The 26445-nt window shown below is 41.7% G+C and overlaps 2 protein-coding genes across 12 annotated transcripts in view; one reads left to right on the forward strand and one right to left on the reverse strand.

Annotated features, from left to right (window-relative positions):
* The window catches only part of elp4 (elongator acetyltransferase complex subunit 4), a 201724-nt gene extending 180612 nt beyond the window's left edge, over positions 1-21112 (reverse strand). The window contains exons 1-2 of the mRNA XM_067994193.1: positions 20951-21112; positions 11090-11125 (exon numbers count right to left, since the gene is read on the reverse strand). Coding sequence (XP_067850294.1) covers positions 11090-11125; positions 20951-21086 — 172 coding nt within the window. The 5' untranslated portion in view covers positions 21087-21112. The remainder of the gene's footprint in view (positions 1-11089; positions 11126-20950) is intronic.
* A 125-nt stretch (positions 21113-21237) lies between these two features.
* Positions 21238-26445, forward strand: part of immp1l (inner mitochondrial membrane peptidase subunit 1) — a 172437-nt gene continuing 167229 nt past the window's right edge. For 6 of the 11 annotated variants that reach the window (XM_067994199.1, XM_067994203.1, XM_067994207.1 and 3 more), the window contains exon 1: positions 21238-21325. The gene's annotated coding sequence lies outside the window, so the exon portion shown is untranslated. Of the gene's footprint in view, positions 21326-21373; positions 21614-23215; positions 23691-26445 lie in introns of those variants that run through there. The other 5 variants (XM_067994200.1, XM_067994205.1, XM_067994202.1 and 2 more) reach the window with 3 other exon arrangements.

The raw sequence follows: 26445 nt of genomic DNA on the forward strand, positions 1-26445 counted from the left end.
GTTTCTCCGCTCCGGGGAAGTACTGGACGATGGAGCGGACTCTGTTGGTTCTGTCCTGTGTTTGTCTTCTGAGGAGGTCTATGCGATTTTTCGCTGTGGCCCGTTGGAACTGTCGATCGACGAGTCGAGCGTCATATCCCGTTCTTACGAGGGCGTCTTTCAGCGTCTGTAGGTGTCCATCGCGTTCCTCCTCGTCTGAGCAGATCCTGTGTATTTGCAGGGCCTGTCCATAGGGGATGGCCTCTTTGACGTGGTAAGGGTGGAAGCTGGAAAAGTGGAGCATCGTGAGGTTGTCCGTGGGCTTGCGGTAGAGTGAGGTGCTGAAGTGCCCGTCTTTGATGGAGATTCGTGTGTCGAAGAATCGCCAGACAGCAGGGTTCCCTCCCAGTCAGGGAACACTTCAGCAGTCAAGGACATTCAGCCTCCGATCTTCGGGTAAGCGTTTTCCAAGGCGGCCATCGAGACACATGACAACGCAAAATCGTCGAGCAGAAATTGATAGCCAAGTTCCGCACCCATGAGGACGGCCTCAACCGGGATCTTGGGTTCATGTGTCACTACATGTAATCCCACCAGCGAAAAAAAGTTATCTGTTTTTAATACAACTGGACATTCTCTCTCTCTATCTTTCGGGTCTCTTTCTCTCTCTGTCTTTGTGATCTGACCCATTGTGTATTCAGTATACTGGGATGTAATGTTTTCCGTGGCTAACCTGTCTGAACACCAACGACACCTTTGATTGCTGTGATCGTCTCCCAGCTGAGGTGTGATAGGGGGCAGTTGGAAAGATTATCTGTAATCACCAGGCATTGTTCTCTGACCATATATGTTATGCGTTTTTAGAACCCTTCACTCACCTGATGAAGGAGGAAAGCTCCGAAAGTTTGTGATTTAAAATAAAACTGTTGGACTATAACCTGTGGTTGTGCAAGTCCTTACATTTATCTGTTTTGTGACCGTTTGTTGATCTTTGTATCTTTCCCATTCGCCAGGATCTGTGCCATTTTTTGCCTTTTTGTATGCCCTTTCCATATGTCTTATACTGTCCCTTACCTCTTTAGTTGTCCATGGCTGTTTTTTTTGGCAAGTAGAGTTCTTGCCCCTCAGGGGTATAAACCGATTCTGTATCACGTTAAATGTTTCTTTAAACATTTCCCACTGATCATCAGCTGTTTTACCCATTAACAGATTTGCCCAGTTTACTGTGGACAGTCTCTGTCTCATCCCATTGAAGTCAGCCTTGCCCAAGTCTAGAATCTTAGCAGCTGATTCACTTTTTTCCCTTTCAAACACCACCTTGAACTCGATCATGTTATTATCGCTATTGGATAGATGTTCACGCACAGTTAAGCCGTTAACTAAATCTGGTTCATTACTCATTACTAAATCTAGTATGGCTTGCCCCCTTGTTGCCTCCAGGGCATACTGCTGTAGAAAACAATCCCAGACACACTCAAGAAACTTGCTACCTTTCTGACAGTTGCTAGTCTGCTTTCCCCAATCTATGTGAAGGTTAAAGTCCCCCATTAAGATCACTATGCCTTTGTTATACGCTTGTCTAATCTCTGCATTTATACAATCCAGCACTTCAGAGCTGCTGCCAGGAGTCCTATAAGCAACTCCCACTATAGTCTCAGATCCTTTCCTATTTCTCAATTCAACCCATAAGGTCTCTGTTGGCTGCTTACATCTTGTTATATCCTCCTTTATCATTGAATTGATTTCATCTCTAATCACTAAGGCTACTCCTCCCCCTCTTCCATTTTCCCTATCTCTCCTGTAGACCTTATAACCCAGGATATTTAGTTCCCAATCCTGACCATCCTCAGTAATAGCTATCATGTCATACCCTCTAATTTGAATTTGAATCTGTAGTTCATTTAATTTATTCCTTATAGTCCGTGCATTTGTATATGGAACTCTTAGTTGGGCCACACACCCTAGCCTGACCTTCAGCTTTGATGCTGGGTTAATCGCCTTACGCCTTCTAGTTTTCACTTTATCTGTAGTGTCTAATGTACACTTTCTTTCTGCTGCTCTAAGCTTTTCCCTTTCACTTGTTCTTGAACAACTGTTTGTACTATTTGTATTGTAAATTTCCCCTAGGTCTTCCCCTTTCTTGCTGCTCTCAACTTTACTCCCTTCTGACTCCCCGCTCAGGTTCCCATCCCCCTGCAACTCTAGTTTAAACCTTCCCCAACAGCATTAGCAAACACCCCCGTGAGGACATTGGTCCCAGTCCTGCTCGGGTGTAACCCGTCCCGCTTGTACAGGTCCCACCTTCCCCAGAACCAGTCCCAATATCCCAGGAATCTAAATCCCTCCCTCCTACACCATCCCTGCAGCCACGCATTCATCCTGTCTATTCTCCTGTTCCTATACTTACTAGCACGTGGCACTGGTAGTAATCCTGAGATCACTACCTTTGAGGTCCTGCTTTTTAATTTATCTCCTAACTCCTTGAATTCACCTTGCAGGACCTCATCCCTTTTTTTTTTAACCTAAGTCGTTGGTACCGATATGGACCACGACTACTGGCTGTTCACCCTCCCCCTCCAGAAAGCCCTGCAGCCGTTCCGTGACATCCTTGACCCTAGCACCAGGGAGGCAACATACCATCCTGGAGTCACGTTTACGGCCGCAGAAACGTCTATCTGTTCCCCTTACAATTGAATCCCCTATCACTATAGCCCTGCCACTCTTCTTCCTCCCCTCCTGTGCAGCAGAGCCACCCGTGGTGCCACGAACTTGGCTCTTGCTGCTTTCCCCTGATAAGCCATCTCCCCCAACAGTATCCAAAGCAGAATATCTGTTTGAGAGGGAGATGGCCCCAGGGGACTCTTGCTCTACCTGCCTAGTCCTTTTACTCTGCCTGGCGGTCACCCATTTCCTTTCTGCCTGCGTACTCTTTACCTGCGGTGTGACCACCTCACTGAACGTGCTATCCACGATAGTCTCAGCATCGCGGATGCTCCACAGTGAATCCACCCGCAGCTCCAGCTCCGAAATGCGGTTTGCCAGTAGCTGCAGCTGGACACACTTCCTGCACACATGGTCACCAGGGACACTGGTAGTGTCCATGACTTCCCACAAAGTGCAGGAGGAGCATATCACGGGTGCGAGCTCTGCTGCCATGACTTGCCTTAGAGTTACACTGTGTTCACCTCTCAGACACTCCTCCCGCTTTCGGGGTCTCCTTTTATACTGTGCTCACCTCTCAGACTCTCCTGCCTCACCTGTGACGTCACACAGTAGTTGTATCTTTTTGCAGGTCTGCTGCTACTTTTATCCCCATTGCCACACAAAGCTCATCCATATTCCGAAAATCTGACTTTCAGTAGTTATCTCATGAGGTTCTATGCATCCAATTCAATACCATGACCTGCAACATTTTGAGTTAGGCAGAGGTGCATGGATTATGTTTCCAGGTACATTTCAGTCAATACCATCTTGTTTACCCCATTCCTTACATGTTGTCTCCCACACTATCATAAATATGTACAAGCTCCCAAGATTAACCTAGCAACCTTAAACAGTTTCTTCAGTGTAAAATCGGGATGAGTATGGGATCTTTCGTGCTCGAGCTAGCAGCTTATGAAAGCATGGGTGAAACTGCAAAAACTCAAAATGTTTACTTGCTAAACCATATATTTTTCTCTAAGCTCATCAAATGCAGCCAGCACCAGGTGTATTTCCCCTCCTTTGGGTCGAAACCCACAACTTAAATAGAGAAAGTACATTTAGGAAGTATTTTACGACTTGTATTCATTGATGCTAAGTATGAATCCAGCCACTGGAGAGTTTTCCCCCTGATTCCCATTGACTTCAATTTTATTCGGGCTCCTTGGTGCCACACTCGGTCAAATGCTGCCTTGATGTCAAGGGCAGTCACTCTCACCTCACCTCTGGAATTCAGCTCTTTTGTCCATATTTGGACCAAGGCTGTAATGAGGTCTGGAGCCGAGTGGTCCTGGCGGAACCCAAACTGAGCATCGGAGAGCAGGTTATTGGTGAGTAAGTGCCGCTTGATAGCACTGTCGACGACACCTTCCATCACTTTGCTGATGATTGAGAGTAGACTGATGGGGCGGTAAATGGCCGGATTGGATTTGTCCTGCTTTTTGTGGACAGGACATGACATACCTGGGCAATTTTTCACATTGTCGGGTAGATGCCAGTGTTGTAGCTGTACTGGAACAGCTTGGCTAGAGTCGCAGCTAGTTCAGGAGCACAAGTCTTCAGCACTACAGCTGGGATGTTGTTGGGGCCCATTGTCTTTGCTGTATCCAGTGCACTCAGCCGTTTCTTGATATCACGCGGAGTGAACCGAATTGGCTGAAGACTGGCTTCTGTGATGGTGGGGATATCGGGAGGAGGCTGAGATGGATCATCCACTCGGCACTTCTGGCTGAAGATGGTTGCAAACGCTTCAGCCTTGTCTTTTGCACTCACGTGCTGGACTCTGCCATCATTGAGGATGGGGATGTTTGCAGAGCCTCCTCCTCCCGTTAGTTGTTTAACTGTCCACCACCATTCACGACTGGATGTGGCAGGACTGCAGAGGTTTGATCTGATCCATTGGTTGTGAAATCGCTTAGCTCTGTCTATAGCATTTTGCTTTCGCTGTTTTGCATGCATGTTGTCCTGAGTTGTAGCTTCACCAGGTTGGCACCTCATTTTTAGGTACGCCTGGTGCTGCTCCTGGCATGTTCTTCTACACTCCTCATTGAACTAGGATTGATCCCCTGGCTTGTTGGTAATGGTAGAGTGAGGAATATGCCAGGCCATGAGGTTACAGATTGTGCTGGAATACAATTCTGCTGCTGCTGATGGCCCACAGCGTCTCATAGATGCCCAGTTTTGAGCTGCTAGATCTGTTCTCAATCTATCCCATTTAGCACGGTGGTAGTGCCACACAACACCTTGGATGGTGTCCTCAGTGCGAAGACGGGACTTCGTCTCCACGAGGACTGTGCGGTGGTCACTCCTACCAATACTGTCATGGACAGATGCATTTGCGACAGGTGGATTGGTGAGGACGAGGTCAAGTAACTTTTACCCTCGTGTTGGTTCGCTCACCACCTGCCGCAGGCCCAGTCTGGCAGCTATGTCCTTCAGGACTCGGCCAGCTCGGTCAGTAGTGGTGCTACCGAGCCACTCTTGGTGATGGACATTGAAGTCCCCCACCCAGAGTACATTCTGTGCCCTTGCTATCCTCAGTGCTTCCTCCAAGTGGTGCTCAACATGGAGGAGGACTCATTCATCAGCTGAGGGAGGGCGGTAGGTGGTAATCAGCAGGAGGTTTCCTTGCCCATGTTTGACCTGATGCCATGAGATTTCATGGGATCCAGAGTCAATGTTGAGGACTCCCTGCTGACTGTATATCTCTGTACCGCCACCTCTGGTCGGTTTGTCCTGCCGGCTGCTTCAACCCCAAAGCTACTATCGTTATCATTTACTCAGTGAGCTAGTAGCAGTATTGTACTGTACACCACAATTTAACTACAAAAAGTTTTTTGGCTTTCTCTGAATTTGCTGTCGGCTGTTATAGTGAAAGTAAGTTCATTTATCCCTTCAGTTCTCTACAGGCATTCTTAATTCTTAAGTGCGATTATACCACTGTAAAGCACCGGAATATGACAGATTTAAGGCAGTAACTGGGGGGAGAGCAGTCGTAATTCTGATTACAATGTTATTGCACAAACATATGTGATACAGGATAATGGATACTTAGGAATGTATGCCAGAGCTGTAATTTTTATTTTGATTGATAACGTACGCGGAGACACCTGAGTTTTCCTTAAGTATTGGTCTGTAGCCTCTCTAGTGCTACCTCTTCCGTTCCACAACTATCATTCACCTATAGTAATGAATGCAAGAACATCAACCATCTCAACTGGCATTCCATAAGTTCCTTCGCATCGATGAAGACATGTTGTAATTATGGTGATTTCACCTATACTAATCAGGTAGAGTATGGGCTTGTAGAAAGTGAAACGGACACACCATAGTTATATCCTGGCTCTCAATACAATGTGATTTTTGGCTGGATCCGAAACAGTAAGAGCTACTGTAATAATTCATTTGCAAATATGAATCTGAAAATCACCACATATGTAACAAAATCAAACGTTATATGCATAACTATGTATAATTTCTAAAATGCTACATTCTGGATCCATTCCAGCAATGAATATACTGAACTCCCTATCGGCATCTCAGGAGGATTTCAGTACTGAAGCAAACTAATAGTTTAAAAAACACTCAAATTCACTATTACTTGATTAATTTAACCAGTTAATGCATTTGGAAGGTTAAGCACAATAATTCCTCCATAGAAACTAATTTGTGGAACAGTGGAATTGATTGGAGAGGAAGTTTACTCACTAAAGTGTAATGTTTTGTGAAAAGGTGAGCATCGCCCTGTATGACCTTCTGCAATGCACCTGAGCTCGTAACACAGCAGAATAACAACATACCAAGAATAGCAAAACAAGGGGTGAGTTAGAGGCTATCCTCAAAGAGTCTGGTAATCTGGGACACGGTAAAGTTTCAGGTAAACTTTTATACATACGAAAATTGCGATCAATTTTTGCCGTGTGTGTGTGTGTGTGTGTGTGTGTATGTATGTATGTGCGGGGGCGTGTCTTAATTTACCTTGCCTTCTCTTTTCAACCTTGAGGGTATCCAGCACTATTGGTCTTGTCCCTTAACTTCAATTTCTCAATAAAAACAAAAAACTTTGTACCCTATTTTGTTTATACTTTTGTACTTTAGTGAAAAGAATGTGGAACGTGCTTACCGCAAGGAGTAGTTGAAGCAAATAGCATTGATGCATTTAAGTGGAAGCTAGATAAGCATATGAGGGAGAAAGGAATAGAAGGGTATGCTGATAGGGTTATATGAAGAGGGATGGGAGGAGGCTTGTGTGGAGCGTAAACGCTGGCATAGACCAGTTGGGCCGAATGGCCTGTTTCTGTGCTGTATACTTGACGTAGTCCCCTTCCTTTGTCTTGGGTCTCCCTATGCCACCCACCATCAGTATAGTTAGTCCTACACCTTGGCTTTCCCAATGTCACTCTGAAACAAGGTGCTCGGAAATATGGGTTCCTGTCCTTATATTTTTGTGGAGAGACAGCTACCCTCCACACAGTATCTGCCCACAGTAGCACAAGTGAGATAGGTAACTGTGCAAGTGAAGGACATGTATAATTCCACATCCTACCACTCAAGGCTAGAGCATACAGTTCCACCACTACTGTACTCTAAACAGAAAATGAAACAATGGCCTATAAATCCTCATTAGATTTCAACAATTTCAAAACAAGATTCTAATATCACTCCATGACCTCCTTGAAAGAAACATGTTGCCAAACCAAGGGTGGCACTTTGCAACTCTGCTATCTACACCGTGCATAGGACCTAATCCATACATGTCCAAATTCTATCCTATTTTTCCTCGAAGATCTACAACCGTTGTTGAAAACAGTCCTAAAGAATTCGACACTGAGAATGAGTGACTTGATTCACTTATATAAACAGAACTTCTGTTAAATCCAGATGATTTCATAAGATACAGTGCTTTATTTTTATTTCATTAATGTGGCTGAGCAGTTTTACGTGCCAGTGATGCGATACTTCACTGCAGTGGAATTAAAAACACTGCAATGCAGCGAATAATCACTTAAAGCAATGGGCTGATCTACCAGGCGTGTTTCCAAACACATTCAAAATCAAAATCAGTCATCCGTGGAATAAATGTGTTATCAAAGCATCAAAAGTATGCAACTGACATCCATGTGGAAAAAAACTACGGTGCCTGTGGGTTGTGGATAATTCACATGCATAAAAGAACTTTCAGAATATACTGTCACCAGAACAATAGCTTACATTTCTTCTAAAACTGTCTACATTTTTCCTCACAAATGAATGTAGTAAGGATGCCTTTTCCGATTAAAGCAGGTACACTAACTGAGAATCCTGCTTCACAATTCATTTGTACAATGCAAAATAAGTTTGTAAAAGACAAAACCATAATCAATAAAACAGAAAAAAAAGTCTATGCAAACTATTACCAAATGTTAAAAGATAGATGTAGAAAATGAACAGTAATCAATCCTTCATCTTAGAATTGACCTTCTTGCTGCTTTCGCCTACTGAAATTACTACACTAGATTTATGGTCCTGGCAGTTAAAGAAGCTTCTATATGGTGTGATGAGGCAGATCTACTGCAAATGCCCAACTATGATACACTGCACTAAGAATAAGGGTCACAGGAAATCTTTTTTTACGTAGGAAACTTTATTCTTCAACTAAATTGTGAAGCATTTGTAATAACAGTATTTATAATTAAGGGTTGCTTGAAGTGCAGGAAACATTTTATTCAAAGAAGTTCCTATCTATAATGTAAAAATCATGTATATCGGAGACAACTGTTCCCATCAGAATATGGGTATTTGATGTTAAATTTGAATTCAGCCGGTCAAATGCAAGTCCAGATAAAAAAAATTCAAAGGGCTGTGAGAAAATGGAATGCACTGCTCCAGCAGGCTATAGCTGCAGAATCAACTGAGGTGTTTAAAGGGATGATACTTACCTAACAATTAAGGTTATTAAGGGATAGGCAGAAAGGGCAGGAAACTGGGATTAAAAAGATAGTTGCCGTAGCTAACTGAATGGTGGAACAGGCCCGATGGGCCGAATGACCTTCTCTTATTCCTAAATCCCTGTCACATTTTGGGATTTTTGATTGTTTGTTCTGGGAGGAATTTTGGAGAAATTTATATTAAGGTGTTTCTTTTAAATTAAATTCAGCTCAAAAGGGGTTAAATCCACACAACGCACAAACTATCTGGAAAAGCATAAGCTTGCCAGAAAGTGCCCGTACCATATCAACTTCATTCAATAGGATACCGTATACATTCCAGTAACAGTCACAGATATGTTGGCCCCATTCATTTGAGTCCAGCAAAGGGTAGCTGCCGGAGGCCCACGCCTAAGAAGGTGGTCGCAGGTTTGATTGACTACTCAGCTGGCCAAACCCTGACACAGAGAGTTGGAGGAGGGTCAGAGGCCAAGATTTTGGCTTCCTGTAGAGCTAAAGCACAGCTCAGTCTGCAGAAACGTGGAATGAAAACAGTCACAGAGGAAGAGAACTATCTTCCTACAGTTAAGGCCAAATAGTTTCAGAGATTTGCTGGTCTATAAGGTGAACTTAGCTCATTAGCAGAGATAGAGTGGCATACCTTGTTATTTCCTGTTATGAGAATTGGTATGTATTGAAGCTTATTGTTTGTTCATACATTAGATGTAAAGATAAACTAGCTAGTTGGTTTACAATTGGCCTTCTCTCATTAGAGAATTTATCCGTCTGCCTTCCAGAAGATAGGAGAAATGCACTTGGGGGCATTAGTGAGATTACAGTATCCAGAATGAAGAGTTTTATTGTTGCAGCTCCCTTGTCACATTATCACCTGACTAGATATTGGGCAGTAAAGGTAAATGCAGGGTCTGATTGAAGGGAACACAGGGTCTGCTTATGGGAGAGACCCAGCTGACGCTGAACTGAAGAGAATATCTAGTGTGAACTGAAATTTCTAACAGTTCCTTACTGTGACAAAATGAAACAACAATTTCACACACGCTCAAAGTCTTACGTCTGCATGCACATCCTGGTAACTTTTTCCATTCTAAATTCCTATGTCCACATTTATAATGGAAACTGTCTTTGAAAACTTGTCATGCTATAACTGCACCCTCGTGCCACCAGAAGTGCTGCAGTGCCACCATTGGTAGGTGAGTGTAATTACAGCATGACAAGTTTACATAGGCAGTTTCCATCATAAATGTGGACAATTTAGAATGTAAACATAAAAATATGGACAAAATGTACAACTTCAAAATGGAGACTGAATTTGGTCAGTATGCCCTGGTACTATTATCTCTGCCCTCTAACTCCACTTCACCTGCCGACCACACTTGGTCTTGACATCCCGTGAGCAACACTGTGGGACAATGACCAGTAATATATTGATTTTGCGAAAGGGATACATAAAAGGCATACTTAATTGTTGGATTCCCCATTCTTTAAATAAAGATTTACTTGATACAGTATCATTAATGGGGAATTATCATGTTTTGCTGGGGTAATCTTTTACTAACCTCAGCTTCTTCCCCCACTTTGCTGTACCAAAGTCATTTTCTTCCACCTTTGTAAAATTGCTTGCTCCTGCCTGTAATCTCTCCCTACTGAAACCCTAGTTCATGTCTTCCATCACCTCCCTATTGCTCTCTTAGCCAGCCTCTGTGCCTCACTGTTCCATAAGCTTTAACTTATTCCAAATGCCGCAGTCCATGTTCTCACCCATATAAAGCCCAGAACTTTCATTATCCCCCAGCTCTCCAAATTTCACTAGCTCCTCACATGTCAGTAAGTTGACAGCAAAATATTTATTCTTGCTTTCAAATCCCTCCATGGTCTCCCCCTGCCCTACTTTAGCAATCTCCTCTCCTGCCTTGGAAAGCAACTAAATTAAGCGATATTGAAAAGGCACTCTTTCCTCCTTTATCATTGAGCTACTCCTTGTTCCCCAGTCACTCCACTTCATCATTGGTGGCTGGTCATTCAAGCTCTACACTCTTGCCCTCTGGAACTCCTTGCCAAATTTTCTCTGCGTTGCCACCTCCCTCTCTTTTTAAAAAAATACCCTCCTCATAACAATTCTCTTTGACTTTGCCTTTGGTCTCCACGCCTAACTTTCTTCATTCTTCCCTTTTCTTCTGCTCAGTGTTCACTGTTTTGTCTTCCTTATGGAAAGTACTGACTTCCTGCAAGTGAAAAGTGCTACAGAATACAAGTTCTTGTTACTATTCAACTTGATAGCAACCAAGATTGATGTTTATTCAGAAAAGTCATCCTCCAAAAATCCACCAATTCCAGTTCATCCTATATAACAAGGGTTGAGTTATAAGATTTAACAAGATAAAGGACATGATTGCCAGATTGGTCCAAATAATAGATGGAGATTTTATTTAAATCTCTACTGTCAGAGTGACAGTGGGCTACTAAAATTGTAACATTTCACTTACCAACCACGAGAAGAGTTCCAACTGCCAGGCCTCCGCCTAAAATAGAAATTAAAATTATGAATTCATTTTCAATTCAGAATCCATGATTCTGAAGGTTTTATGAAAAGAGTTTGGTTCACAAGGAACAAGTTTAACATATGAGGTCACAAGTTATGATGAGAAAAATGACACCATGGCAGGTTCTTCTGGAGAGAAATCTCACACAAAGGAAATCTCAATAAAGGGCACGAGTGGGAAGTCACAAGGAACGTTGCTGAGATCGTTACTGTCTGAAAAAGTTGATGGTAGATCAAAGGGAAGACAAAAGAAAAAACATGGCCAGATTATGTGATGGGATGGGCAGGTATAACATCAAGGACTGATACAGTGCACGGACTAGAAAATGTGGAGCGCTCTGGTTGCCCATCTATAGAGCAAAGGAGGGAGAGGGAGGGAGTGTCGGGGAGGGGGGGAAAAGAAAAGAGAGAGAGAGATATCATAAGTTTACTGGGCCTTCCTGGCCACTGGCCTGAGTGAATCTGACAAATTTACTTTTGAATTTGAATACACTAGGCTCTGTGCCATGGGAGTACTAGAACAGCACTAGAGAAAATATAAAAGCAGTTTTATTGCAGTGCATAGACCTTGATGATCTCTGTGCATGTCCACAAGCATGCATAATGAAAGAATGTGCCAGATATCGAAAGCAATTCTAACGAAGATCATTGATCTTGAGGTTATTTGTTAGCCTAGACATTATAGTCAACATGTGTGATCTGGGAACAATGAAAATATTATCACATGTAATTTCATAACTATTCATCTGTCCAAAAAGTATTTTCTTTGAACCAGTTCCACCCTACAAATAAGTTCCATCTCTGCAATTATGCTTGATTGAGCTACTTCAAGACACAAATATAATACTTCTTTCAGCAATGAGTCATGCAGTTAATATGAATTTTTAACTCCATGACTCAACAAACACACACCAAAGAAGATAATAATTCTTCACATTAATCATCAGCTGCTATGTGGAAATAAAACCTACACTTATTACTTCAATTCTTGATTTCATAGGATAAAAGTTTTGTAATAATTGATGAACAATGTAATTAATCCCAAGGCATGTCCTGGATGGGCTTGCAATACTATCATTTATTGCAACAACAATCTGTTTAAAAATGTACAATTTACTGACATTAAAAAATGTCTTAATCATTGTGCTACAAGTCTAATGTATCAAAATACTGGCATGATAATGCAGCAGAAACACATCACAAGCCCCATTCTCACAGAGCATCTATTGTGGTGCCATACTGAATAGGTATCGGCCGTGGCTCAATGGTAGCACTCATGCCTGAGTCAGAAGGTTGTGGGTTCAAGTCCCAGTCCAGGGACTTGAGCACATAATCCAGGTTGACACTTCAGTGCAATATTGAGGGAGTGTTTCGCTGTCGGAAGTACCATCTTTCAGATGAGACATTAAATCAAGGCTCCATCTGCCCTTTCAGGCCGATGTAAAAGATCCCACGGCACTAGTTCTCCCCCAATGTCCTGGTCAACATTTATCTCTTAACCAACACCGAACAGATTATCTGGTCATTATTGCATTGCTGTTTGTGGATATTTTCAGGTGTCCTAAGTTTGGGATGATTCTCATTTGTGGGAGGAAGAGAAATCTTGCTATGCACCATATTTCCTACATTACAACAGTGACTACACTTCAAAAAAAAAGTACTTCATTGGCTGTAAAGGAGTTTTGGGATGTCCTGTAGTCATGAAAGGTGGAATATAAATGCAAGTCTTTCTTTTTTTTTCATACTAAAAGAGGAGATTTAGCATGAAGCACGTTTATCACAGGATTTTGAATATATCCTTACACCAGGACTAGGCCAACAAATGATCTCAAGATCAATGATCTTCGTTGGAATTGGTTTCAGTATCTGGCACATTCTTTTAGTATGCATGCTTGAGGAGGTACAGAGATCATCAAGGTCAATGCACTGTAATAAAACTGCTTTGATATTTTCTCACTGCTGTGTTAGTACTCCTGTGCTGTGCTAATACTCTCAAGGCACAGGGCTTGTGCAGCTGGCAGCAATACAAAAGTAAATTTGTCAGATTCACTCAGGCCAGTGGCTAGGAAGACCCAGTAAAAAAAAGAAACAGGTATTCTGAGCCACCAGTCTTAGCGAATCCAGCAAGTTTATTTATGGTGTTTGTACCCGTTGCATGAGATGAGGCGAAAGCATTGGGACCCAGAAGTGCTAGCATGGCACCATAGGAACATAAAGGCAGCTGAACAGAGGGCATTTTATAATTCCAAACATCAGTTTAAAGAACAAACTGTACAAACTCCAAGAAACATGATTTTGGCACTGCTAGGGATGGGGGAGGCAATTCTATCTGTGATCCTCCAAAACTCTTCTCATCCACTAGAAGATGTTAATTGGGCAGCTAATATATTATAGAAACCCTCTTCCTTCCCCCAAATGAGAATCATCTCAAACTTAGGACACCTGAAGATATTCATAAACCAAGACAAATCTAAAAAGTACTGGGGCACGGTGGAAGATCTTCCCCTCCTCCATACTTAGAATTTTAATACTTATACATACAGGAAACACAATGAAAATTCCTGCAAGAATCACAAACGACACAAACATGTTTCAACTCCTTCCAATCACAGTAATTTTAATGTAACTGTGTGATCATGGAGATGATTCACATTCTACTTCCTATAACTTTCTCAGTTCTGAACCCTAGTGAAACACCTGATCCAACTCAGTGAACTCACCATCCTCATGATACATAGTGAATCAGTATTTAGTCATTGCCTATTGGGGTAGGTCATCCGGTCTAAGGCTGGGTTTCCTCCATTCAAAAGCTATGGTCAGGTCAATCCTAAACAGACTGTGCTACTTAAGTGGCAAACTGGAGTTGTTAAGAGTTCAACAGAAAATAACTCCTGTATTATACACAGTCTTCATTACCTCTATTAAGTACATTAAAATATATACTTGATGGACACAGTTAATGTACACTGTATATCTGGAGTGTTCAAGCTTTTTGTCTCTGTGGGATACTTATCATGGAGCCTTGCCGACCACATGTAATGTTGAAAATCCATGTTCCCATTAATTTGCATATATCTCAAGAGCAGATACGAACAGATCTTGGTTTTCTAATTTGGGATTTATCCACCAATGAGGCAATAGCACTAAGAAAATCTCTATCCAAATTGCCAGGCCCACAAAATTCAAACAAGGCAAAGCAGCAAAAAATAAATAGAAGTGCAAGTTGCGTGGGCTTTGTGGGCTGCATTTCCAGAGCTCAAGAGTAAGAGATGGCCATACCAGAAATGGTTTACTTTAAAATCTTAAAGGTAATGGGAACGAGGAATCATTTTGACTGAGGAATCTTAAATAACTAAGACTACAAATAAAAATATTTCTATATGTGAAATATAAATCTTGAACATTTACAAAATTCTATCCTACCAATGTCAATTTAAGCTATCTATACCTTCAAGCACTATTTTCGTCACTTATAATGCGAAATTAAACAGAGAACTCAATCAAATTTAGTTCTTTAAACATAAACTATCTTTAGTAGCAAAAATGTTTTGCCTATAAGAATGTAGAATTGCATGTAAAAGTAGGATTGGACAGCATCTCCAGGTTTGCTAACTGAACATATGGCCTTAATGGCACAGAACGAATTTCAAAATCAAAAGCAGGTATGTGTCATGACAGTTACAAGTTCGCCTTCAGTCTCTACAGATAGCCCTAGATAAATAACCAAAAATAAGTGAATGCTATAAAATAGCTCACTTCCTAGCTCTGTGTACATGTCTTGTGACACTAGACACAACCCCTCGGCTAACATCCATCCTGTCTTTGAGACGCTTCTTCTCTCCTCCATGCTTTGTGCCTGCCTACCTACCCCTTCTCATCATGGGCACAACTTTTCTCTCACCTGCTTCCTCAGTCCCCCGAGCACAGCCTGTCTCCCACCCGCTCCATCCCACCCACTGCTTCAGTGGCTAAGGCTCCCCTCGGAATCACCTTATTTCTGTTTTGGAGTCTGGGGAGCAATCCCCATGTCTAAGTCAGAGACACAACAACCTACCGCTCCAGACAGATATTTGAGCTGCCTGCACATGCTTGGTCACCATTGGGACCAATGCTTTAGCTGATTTCCTGGGCAAGTTCAGCCGCTTCAAAAGAAAACAATGAAACTCAAAAACAGCAGGATCCATGCTCTGCAATTTAGCTGGGCCCCATACCATGTCAGCTGTGCTGTTGTTTTAAATTCCTGCTCCCTGATATTAGGACTGCAAACAATGTCAGAGACTTTTGCTAGTCTGAATTAAACAAACATTTCACATCCCTTTTATCTGGAATTTGTGCTATTTTTATGTAAAGAAAATTCAGTGCATAAATACAAGCATAAAATACCAGTATCAGTCAACACCTTCACACAAAAATTAATTGTTAAAAACTCCCCTGTAAGAGTGGAATGAAAATTTGGATTATTTTGTTGATTCCAAGCGTTGTTAATTTAAAACGGATACACAGCATTAAACACAACACAATACAGTTCTAATTTACAGCACAGTGATACATTGCCTATCTGATTCTTGTATCCATCCAGTCCAATTCACTGGTTTAGGGTTAACTTACAATATTACACCATTGCTTTAATCCACAGAGATTGGTTTAGTGTGACTATATTGTGAATTAGAATTTATTATTGTTTACTAAGCCAAAACATGTATATTCACGAATCGTTGTATAAGCGAGAAACCAAAACTAGATACTGGAGCAAGTAATTAACAAATCTCACTGGATCATGGCTCCGCTTAGCATGTTGGACCTGCTTAGAAAGTGGGAGAAACATTAAATGTATACAGAGAAGTTGGTTTGGGTATAGAGGAGCAGTTATCTTTCTAAAATTGAGTCTTCTATAGTATGATATAGCTGGTTTTATAGATTCCCTGTTCATGTCTAGTTTAAAGGGGAAGCTTTGCTGTTTTGTGGAGGGTGAATGACGCATGACATTACAAGGGACTCAATTGCACAACTTCAAAGCACACTGCACTATTACATCATGTTTATATAAAAAAAAATTACCTACTGGATTTCAAGGTAAACAATATCCTTTAATGTGGAGATGCCGGTGATGGACTGGGGTTAACAATTGTAAACAATTTTACAACACCAAGTTATAGTCCAACGATTTTATTTTTAATCCCACAAGCTTTCGGGGGCTTTCCCCTTCCTCAGGCGGTGTGGAAGTACACCGCCTGAGGAAGGGGAAAGCCCCCGAAAGCTTGTGGGATTAAAAATAAAATCGTTGGACTATAACTTGGTGTTGTAAAATTGTTTACAAATATCCTTTAAGATTAACACATCACTGGTTCATGTGCTATTGGACCATCAGTACATGTTTGCTGAGACTGGGAGCAAATAGAGATGTCAAATGCCATTCATTTTGGATGTCCATCATGGATGGATTTTAAAAGTGACCTACTTGAATGTACCTCACACTGAAAAGTACTCACAGCTCCAACTGTTTAAAAAGACTTGCAATTTACTTTTTTTTTAAGTTGCATAATTGTCACTTCAAATAGCTTAATTAACTGAAGAAGCTAAGGAGGGTATTAGATTGAAAGAAGAGACCTATAATATTACCAAGAAGAGTAATAAGCCTGGGAATTAGGAGTTTTAGAAACCAACAAAGGACAACCAAAAAATTGATGAGGGAAAATAGAATATAAAAGTAAACTAGCAAGAAATATAAAAACGGATTGTAAGAGCTTCTACAAGTATGTAAAAAGGAAGAGAGTAGCAAAAGTAAATGTTTTTCCCTTAGAGGCTGAGACAGGAGAAATTATAATGGGGAATTAGGAAATGGGTAGATGCGTTAAACAAATATTTTGTACCTGTCTTCATGGTAGACACAAAAAGCATACCAAAAATAGTGGGGAACCAAGGGGTAAATGATAGTGAGGAACTTAAGACAATTAATATCATTAGAGAAAAAGTACCGGACAAACTAATGGGACTAAAAGCCGACAAATCCCCTGGACCTGATGGCATACATCCTCGGGTTCTAAAAGAGGTGGCTGCAGAGATAGTGGATGCATTGGTTATGATCTTCCAAAATTCTCTAGATTGTGGAACGGTCACAGTGGATTGGAAGGTAGAGCCATAGAAAAGATACGGCCCATCGTGTCCGCACCGGCTCGAAGAACAACCAGGTACGTAGCCCTGCAGCTTACAGCACTTTAGGTGCAGGTTCAGGTACTTTTTAAAAGGGTTGAGGGTCCCTGCCTCTACCACCAATTTAGGCAGCGAATTCCATACACCCAACACCCTCTGGGTAAAAAAGTTTTTCCTCATGTCACCTCTAATCCTTCCCCCAATCAGCTTAATACTACGTCTTCTAGTTCTTGAACTCTCCGCTAGGGGAAACAGGTACTTCCTGTCTACTCTATCTCGGCCCCTCATAATTTTGTACACCTCAATCAAGTCTCCCCTCAGCCTCCTCTGCTCCAAGGAAAACAACCCCAGCCTATCCAATCTCTCCTCTTGGCTGCAATTTTCAAAGTAGCAAATGTTACCCCGCTATTCAAGGGAGGGAGAGAGAAAACAGGGAGCTACAGGCCAATTAGCCTGACATCAGTCGTTGGGAAAATGTTGGAATCCATTATTAATGAAGTGGTAACAGGGCACGTAGAAAATCATAATATGTTTAGGCAGAGTCAACATGGTTTTATGGAAGGGAAATCGTGTTTGACAAATTTATTAGAGTTTTGTAACTAGCAGGGTAGATAAAGGGGAACCAGTGGATATAGTATACTTGGATATTCAAAACGCATTCGATAAGGTGCCACATGAAAGGTTGTTACACAAGGTAAGGGCTCATGGGGTTGGGGGTAATATATTAGCATGGATAGAGGATTGGTTAAAAGACAGAAAATGGAGTAGGGATAAACAGGTCATTCTCAGGTTGGCAGACTGCTGCAAGGATTGATGCCTCAGTTATTTACAATCTATTTTAATGACTTAGATGAAGGGACCGAGTGCAATGTATCCAAATTTGCTGACGATATAAAACTAGGCAGCAAAGCAAGCTGTGAGGAGGACGCAAAGAGTCTGCAAAGGGATATAGACAGATTAAGTGAGTGGGCAAGAAGGTGGCAGATAAGAGTATAATGTGGGAAATGCGAGGTTATTCACTTTGGTAGGAAGAATAGAAAAACAGAATATTTTTTTAAATGGTGAGAAACTATTAAATGTTGGGGTTCATTGGGTATTCTCGTCCAAGAAACTCAAAAAGTTAGTGTGCAGGTACAGCAGGCAATTAGGAAAGCAAATGGCATGTCGGCCTTTATTGCAAGGGGGTTGGAGTACAAGAGGAAAGAAGTCTTACTACAGTTGTACAGGGCTTTAGTGAGACCTCACCTGGAGTACTGCGTACAGTTTTGTGCTCCTTATCTAAGGAAGAATATACTTGCCTTGGAGGCGGTGCAACGAAGGTTCACTAGATTAATTTCTGGGATGAAAGGGTAGAACTATGAGGAGAGGTTGAGTAGAATGGGCCTATACTCTCTGGAGTTTAGAAGAATGAGAGGTGATCTCAGTGAAACATATAAGATTATGAAGGGGCTTGACAGGGTAGATGCTAAGAGATTGTTTCCCCTGGCGAGAGAGTCTAGAACTAGGGAGCATAGTCGCAGGATAAGGAGTTAGCCATTCAAGACTGAGATGAGGAGGAATTTCTTCAAGCAGAGGGATGTGAATCTTTGGAATTCTCTACCCCAGAGGGCTGTGGATGCTGAGTCATTGAATATATTGAAGGCTGAGATAGATAGATTTTTGGACTCCAGGGGAATCAAGGGATATGGGGATCGGGCGGGAAAGTGGATTTGAGGTTGAAGATCAGCCACGATCTTACTGAATGGCTCGAGGGGCCATATGGCCTATTCCTGATCCTATTTCTTATGTTCTAATTGTCACTGATAGTTTTGCAAACATCACTCCTTAGGGCTCTCATTCCACTGTACATTAAATACCCACAAAACAGTTTGGACTTAATGTAGCTCAAGCAATGAATTACTTTGGAGATATGTCAAAGTGATGAGGCACTCATATAAAAGCAAGTATTTAATACATTTCTCCAGTCCAGTCCAGTATGTTGGACAATTTTACTTTAAAACCCATTAGAAATCAAAACAGTGGGGAAATGTTAGATATGACATTTATAAGATCAAAAGGAGTGAAATTGACTGCAGCAGCAATGAACATTTGGGCAGGGGAAAGATTCCTACTATTCCCTGTTTAATGCAAAATCAAGAAACCATTCTTTGTAAACTGATTTACAAACTCCCGATAAATAGCAAGAGGCCTGTGACATTTACTTGTGAGAATGATATACTTCAAAATAATTCATATTTTTAAAGATAAATGTGTGACAATTGAGTATGTGAGAAATACCCCATTGACAATTTGATTAAGTTGGTATAAGTGACTGCACTTCAAAGTAATTCATTGTGTGTGAAGCACTTTGGGATGCTTATGAGCGATGTGATAAGGTGAAACCAATGTTGAGGCCTGGTGATTTATCTCTGAGTTCAATGAATGAAGACCAGCTCTAGTCATCTTGAAATAAAGGAGACACTCAGGCCCAGGAGGCAGTGCATAGAAGAGTCATAAGTCTGATCCCTACTGTCAAGGGTTTGAGTTATCAGGAAAGACTGGAGAAATGTAGGTTTTTCAGCCTGGAAAGGAGGTATCTAAGAGGTGATAGTCAATCTCCTGTGGTATTGCACACGGAAAGTCAAGACCAAGTGTAATCTTCAGGTGATGTGTGGTGAGGGTGGGGCAATCATTAGATCAGCCAGGGAATGGTGACGTAACTCAGTCCCAACCTTAAAGTCAATCTTTCTGGCCTTATTTTTATATTTAAATTATAAATTCATGTGTCCATATTTATGATATAATCTCCCTATGTAAACCTCACACTGTAATTACACCCTCCCATCAGTGGTGGCAATGCAATTTTACAGTTTTCATAAATGTGGAGGTAGGAATTTATAATGGAAAGTTGGCAGGAAGTGCACATTGACATAAGATTTTTAAAATATTTATTAATAGATAAGATAGTAAGGCACATGGAAGAGGTAAACACAGAATAAGAGTGGAACAAGGGAAAACATGTTCAAACTGGTAAATTTAGGACCCAATTCAATAAGTTCTTTACACAAAGAGATCAACATGTGGCATGGGTTTCGGGATTGGGTGGCAGAGGTAAAATGTCTGGATTAATTTAAGAAACAATTAGATGCTACAGTGGGGGCAGTGGGAACTGTAGGGTCTCTCCAGATTAGGGTTGCCAACTCTGGTTGGACGTATTCCTGGAGTTTCATCATATGACCTCCCAACTCTAGCTTAGCCATCTCCAATATTTTTTGTAACTGATAAACAGAAAAATGAAAAAAAAACATTCCCCTATGATTTTTCTCCAGGGGTTTGTTCACAGCAGTGTCGTGGAGATTAATCTTCAATTCCAGGAGACTCCAGAGCAATCCAGGAGAAGTTTGCAACTCCCCCGGGAGCAGGCTCATGGGGAATGAATGGCCGATTCCTATTCCTAATCCTACTTTAGATGGATGAACTAAGATGGGCTGAATGAATGCAGCTCCTCAATAATCATGTGAATGAATGAAGTTGCTCGGGCGCTTTCAGCGTCAACTCGGTAGCTTGGGTTTTCTGATTTTTAAAAAAAAACAAAAATCGGCCCTGATATGCGCCGTTTCCCTTAATTGTGCTTTTGTTTGAAGTTGGGTGAGGTTGGTGACCCAGGCGCACTGACCTATGATGTAGTCGAGGGACGGCACCCCGGTGGAGAGCAACAGCTGCCCGTTGTGCAGCGACGGCCGGGTTCCCGCCGCTGGCGCCCGTTTGCTTCGAACCCTCCTCTGGAAGCTCGTGCCCGCGCACGCCGCCATCTTCCCGCGGCCGTTGGCCGAGTTGCATTGTGGGTAAAGGTGTGGGGGTGGGGGAGGGGAGTGCAAATAAACACCAATCAAAATCGTCCTCTCTCCCCATGCAGCGTTTCTAACCAACCAAGGTCAATAGCTTCATTCCGATTGGCTCCTTCCCCCTACCCCAGACACCAGCGGCGTCCGACCACGCACGGTTGGCAATCTTTAATGAGTTTAATCTTTCCGTTAAGAAGAAAAAAAAGGTACAGACTATAGTTTCATTTTTATGTTTGAAAAGGTTGTTATTGATACACGTCCTTTGTTTATGAGACTTTGACATTACAAACGTCGGACCTCCCGAGTCCGCCGGACGGTTACCAACAGTGACTCGACAGGAGGTTGTTAGGCCAAATGCGCATGCCCGACGGGGCAGTGGCTGCTGGGAGTGTCGCTAAAGAAAACTACAAATCCCAGAATGCGCTTGGGGCGATGCTGTGCTGATGGGCGCTCACAGGGCTGAGAATTAGTTTCAGGGGGAAAATGCGGAGACTGTAAGTCCCTTTTCAAACAAATGGAATTGTAACGTTGACTGTAATTGCTGTCATTGCAGTGCATTTAAACTGATTGATATAAACGCAGAAAATGCTGGAAAACACTCAGCAGGTCAGGCAGCATCTGTGGAGAGAGAAATAGACTTAACGTTTCAGGTCGATGACCTTTCATCGGAACCCTGATTGAGTTGTGTAATATAGATTGCAAGTCCTTTTAAACAGTTGGGATGGTGCAGCATAGATCGCAAGTGCATTTAAACTGATAGAATTGTATAACATCGATTGCAAGTCCTTTTACAAAGTTGGAGTTGTGTCGTGCAGACTTAAATCCATTTATACAGATGGAATTGTATTTATTTTAAGAATGACCTACATCAAGCCAAGTAACATTTTTAATTCAAAACCTGTGACATCAGAGTGGCAACTAGCACAGTTTCGAAGATGCCTTCCAGTATTTAAAGAATTGAAGCAGATTAGTTTTCCAATGCTGGATTTTTTTTTTAAAATTGCGTGCACGATTAAAACTTGGGCTGACCGCACTTGCATAAATGGACCACTCACATGCACATATGTGAATGCGGAATAGAGCTATTTTAAATGCCGTGCACCATCTGGATTTGGACTGGGCATGCTGCATAGTTATAGAAAGTATTTGTGTTTGTCTTCACTGGATAATATGGGAATGTTTTTAGACAAGACATATAAAAATGTTGAATTTGTTCAGTAAGAATCCATATCTTTTCCATTTTGATCTTTATGCATTACTATTATGATATGAAATAAGTTCAAGTATTATAGGGACTTAGATGTAAGGGCTTGAAAAGGCCAGTTTGTAGCTGGACCTTTAAAACAATTAAACGAGCTCTTAACGTATGGAGAAAACACTTGAAAGTTGAGTATTCTTACTCTGCTTATCAAAGCAAAATTATATGGAAAATATGTTTAACCTATTTCATATTTAGTGAGTTTTATTGTTTACAATTGTAAAAGTGTTCCTACTAAAGTATTTTAATCCTTGGAATTCACTCAGTAAATGTTGCTAGGATTATAAAAATATATTTTAAACATATACATTGAGTTTAATTAATCCAAAATGCATGGTTCCCAAAGATTTTTGTAGTGGAATGTACTTTAAAATATACATTACACCTGCCAGCCGAGATGTAAGATTTTTTAATACTACATATAAACTGATCCACTTCAGCACAACAGTGTGAGATAGTTATGCTTGGTCACAAGAACCAAAGGTGACATGAGGAAAAACTTTTCTACACAGCGAGTGGTCAGGATCGGGAATGCATTGCCCGAGGGGGTGGTGGAGGCAGATTCAATCATGGCCTTCAAAAGGGAACTGGATAAGTACTTGATAGGAAAAAAATTGCAGGGCTACGGGGATAGGGCAGGGGAGTGGGACTAGTTGAATTGCTCTTGCATAGAGCCGGTGCGGACACGATGGGCCGAATGGCCTTCATCCGTGCTGTAACCTTTCTATGATTCTAAGAGAATAAAAATCATTTTCAACATGTATTCTATTTCCTCTATATGTTATTTTTCTCTTTATTTTACACCGATGCAGTGTGACTGCGTGTGTATTATCCACAGGATGCACTGCAGCAACTTGGCAAGGCTTCTTCAACAGAACCACCCAAACTTGCGACCTCCACCACCTAGAAGAACAAGGGCATCAGGTGCATGGGAACACCATCACCTCTAAGTTCCCCTCCAAGTCACACACCATCCCAATTTGGACATATATTACTATTCCTTCACCATTGCTGGGACAGATTTAGTTTAACAGCTTAAATGTGCATGAACATCTATCCAATAGCGATCATAACATGATCGAGTTCAAGGTAGTGATCGAAAGGGAAAAAAGTGAATCAGCTGCTAAGATTCTAGACTTGGGATGAGACAGAGACTGTCCACGGTAAACTGGCAAATCTGTTAATGGGTAAAATGACTGATGATCTCAGTGGGAAATGTTTAAAGAAACATTTAACGTGATACAGAATCGGTTTATACCCCTGAGGGGCAAGAACTCTACTTGACAAAAAAAAAGCAATGGACAACTAAAGAGGTAAGGGACAGTATAATACATAAGGAAAGGGCATACAAAAAGGCAAAAAATGGCACCGATCCTGGCGAATGGGAAAGATACAAAGATCAACAAACGGTCACAAAACAAAGAGTATGAAAAGAAACTTGCAAGGGATATCAAAACCAATACAAAGAACTTTTATAGTTATATTAGGAAAAAGAGGGTGGTCAGGAGCAGTGTTGGCCCCTTAAAAACTGAAAGTGGGGATATTGTCATTGACAATGGGGAAATGGCGGACATTGAATAATTACTTTGTGTCAGTATTTATAGTAGAAAAAGAGGATAGCATGCCGGAAATCCCAAGAAAACGAATATTGAATCGGGGACAGGGACTCAATAAAATTAACATAAGTAAAACAACAGTAATGAAGAAAATGATAGCACTAAAGAGTGACAAATCCCCAGGACCAGATGGTTTCCATCCCAGGGTTTTAAAGGAAGTAGGTGAGTACATTGCAGATGCCCTAACTATAATCTTTCAAAGTTCTCTAGATTCAGGAACTGTCCCTCTAGATTGCACACGTCACTCCGCTTTTTAAGAAAGGGGAGAGAGGGAAACCAGGGAATTATAGACCAGTTAGCCTAACATCTGTTGTAGGGAAAATGCTGGAGTCTATAATTAAGGATAGAGTGACTGAACACCTCGAGAATTTTCAGTTAATCAGAGAGAGCCAGCATGGATTTGTGAAAGGTAGGTCGTGCCTGACAAACCTGATTGAATTTTTTGAAGAGATGACTAAAGTAGTGGACAGGGGAATGTCAATGGATGTTATTTATATGGACTTCCAGAAGGCATTTGATAAAGTCCCACATAAGAGACTGTTAGCCAAAGATAGAAGCCCATGGAATTGAGGGAAAAGTACAGACTTGTACAGGAAGTTGGCTGAGCAAAAGGCGACAGAGAGTAGGGATAATGGGTAGGTACTCACATTGGCAGGATGTGACTAGTGGAGTCCCACAGGGATCTGTCTTGGGGCCTCAATTATTCACAATATTTATTAACGACTTAGATGAAGGCATAGAAAGTCTCATATCTAAGTTTGCCGATGACACAAAGATTGGTGGAATTGTAGATGAAAACATAAAATTACAAAGGGATATTGATTAGGTGAATGGGCAAATCTGTGGCAAATGGAATTCAATGTACGGAAATATAAGGTCACCCACTTTGGATCAAAAAAGGATAGAACAGGGTACTTTCTAAATGGTAAAAATTTAAAAACAGTGGATGTCCAAAGGGACTTAGGGGTTCAGGTACATTGATCATTGAAGTGTCATGAACAGGTGCAGAAAATAATCAAGAAGGCGAATGGAATGCTGGCCTTTATATCTAGAGGACTAGAGTACAAGGGGGCAGAAGTTATGCTGCAGCTATACAAAACCCTGGTTAGACCGCACCTGGAGTACCGTGAGCAGTTCTGGGCAGCGCACCTTTGGAAGGACATATTGGCCTTAGAGGGAGTGCAGCGTAGGTTTACTAGAATGATACCCGCACTTCAAGGGTTAAGTTACGAGGAGAGAGTACACAAATTGGGGTTGTATTCTCTGGAGTTTCGAAGGTTAAGGGGTGATCTGATCCAAGTTTATAAGATATTAAGGGGAACAGATATGGTGGATAGAGAGAAACTATTTCCACTGGTTGGGGATTCTAGGAGTCGGGGGCACAGTCTAAAAATTAGAGCCAGATCTTTCAGGAGCGAGATTAGAAAACATTTCTACACACAAAGGGTGGTGGAAGTTTGTAACTCTCTTCCGCAAATGGCAATTGATACGAACTCAATTGCTAAATTTAAATCTGAGATAGATAGCTTTTTGGCAACCAAAGGTATTAAGGGATATGGGCCAAAGGGAGGTGTATGGAGTTAGATCACAGATCAGCCATGATCGTATCAAATGGCGGAGCAGGCTCAAGGGGCTAAATGGCCTACTCCTGTTTCTATATTCCTATGTTCCTAAAATACTGGAATTCCTTATCTAACAGTGTTGTGGGAGCACCTTCATCACACAGACTGCAGTGGTTCAAGAAGAAGGCCCACTACCACCTTCTCAAGGGCAACTAGGGATGGGTAATAAATGCTGGTCTTGCTAGTGATGCCCACATCTTGAGAATGAATATTGAAAAGAAATCGTACACAGCCCATCTCTGCTGTGGCACCTTCTTGAGAGGCAATTGAATTAGACAGGATGTTCCTGGTGCAAGGAGTTTATGTTCTAGAAATTATCAGTGTAAGCTGCATTATTATTTGTTCCTTTTTGAATGTGTGTTGAATAAGATCACAACGGAACAGGTAGGCAACATACCAATCGATGAGCTGAAAGCTACCAATCAAGTACCAAGGAGCTATGGAAACTATTAATAAACAATTAGCAGTGAGTAGACAGATATTAATAAAATATCTAGCAAGGCTGGACCAGCCATATAAATACTGTGGCTACGAGAGCAGGTCAGAGGCTGGGTATTCTGCGGCGAGTGACTCACCTCCTGACTCCCCAAAGCCTTTCCACCATCTACAAGGCACAAGTCAGGAGTATGATGGAATACTCTCCACTTGCCTGGATAAGTGCAGCTCCAACAACACTCAAGAAGCTCGACACCATCCAAGATAAAGCAGCCCGCTTGATTGGCACCCCATCCACCACCCTAAACATTCACTCCCTTCATCACCGGCGCACTGTGGCTGCAGTGTGTACCATCCACAGGATGCACTGCAGCAACTCGCCAAGGCTTCTTCGA

The sequence above is a fragment of the Heptranchias perlo genome, chromosome 12 (assembly GCF_035084215.1).
Source record: "Heptranchias perlo isolate sHepPer1 chromosome 12, sHepPer1.hap1, whole genome shotgun sequence".
Lineage (NCBI taxonomy): Eukaryota > Metazoa > Chordata > Chondrichthyes > Hexanchiformes > Hexanchidae > Heptranchias > Heptranchias perlo.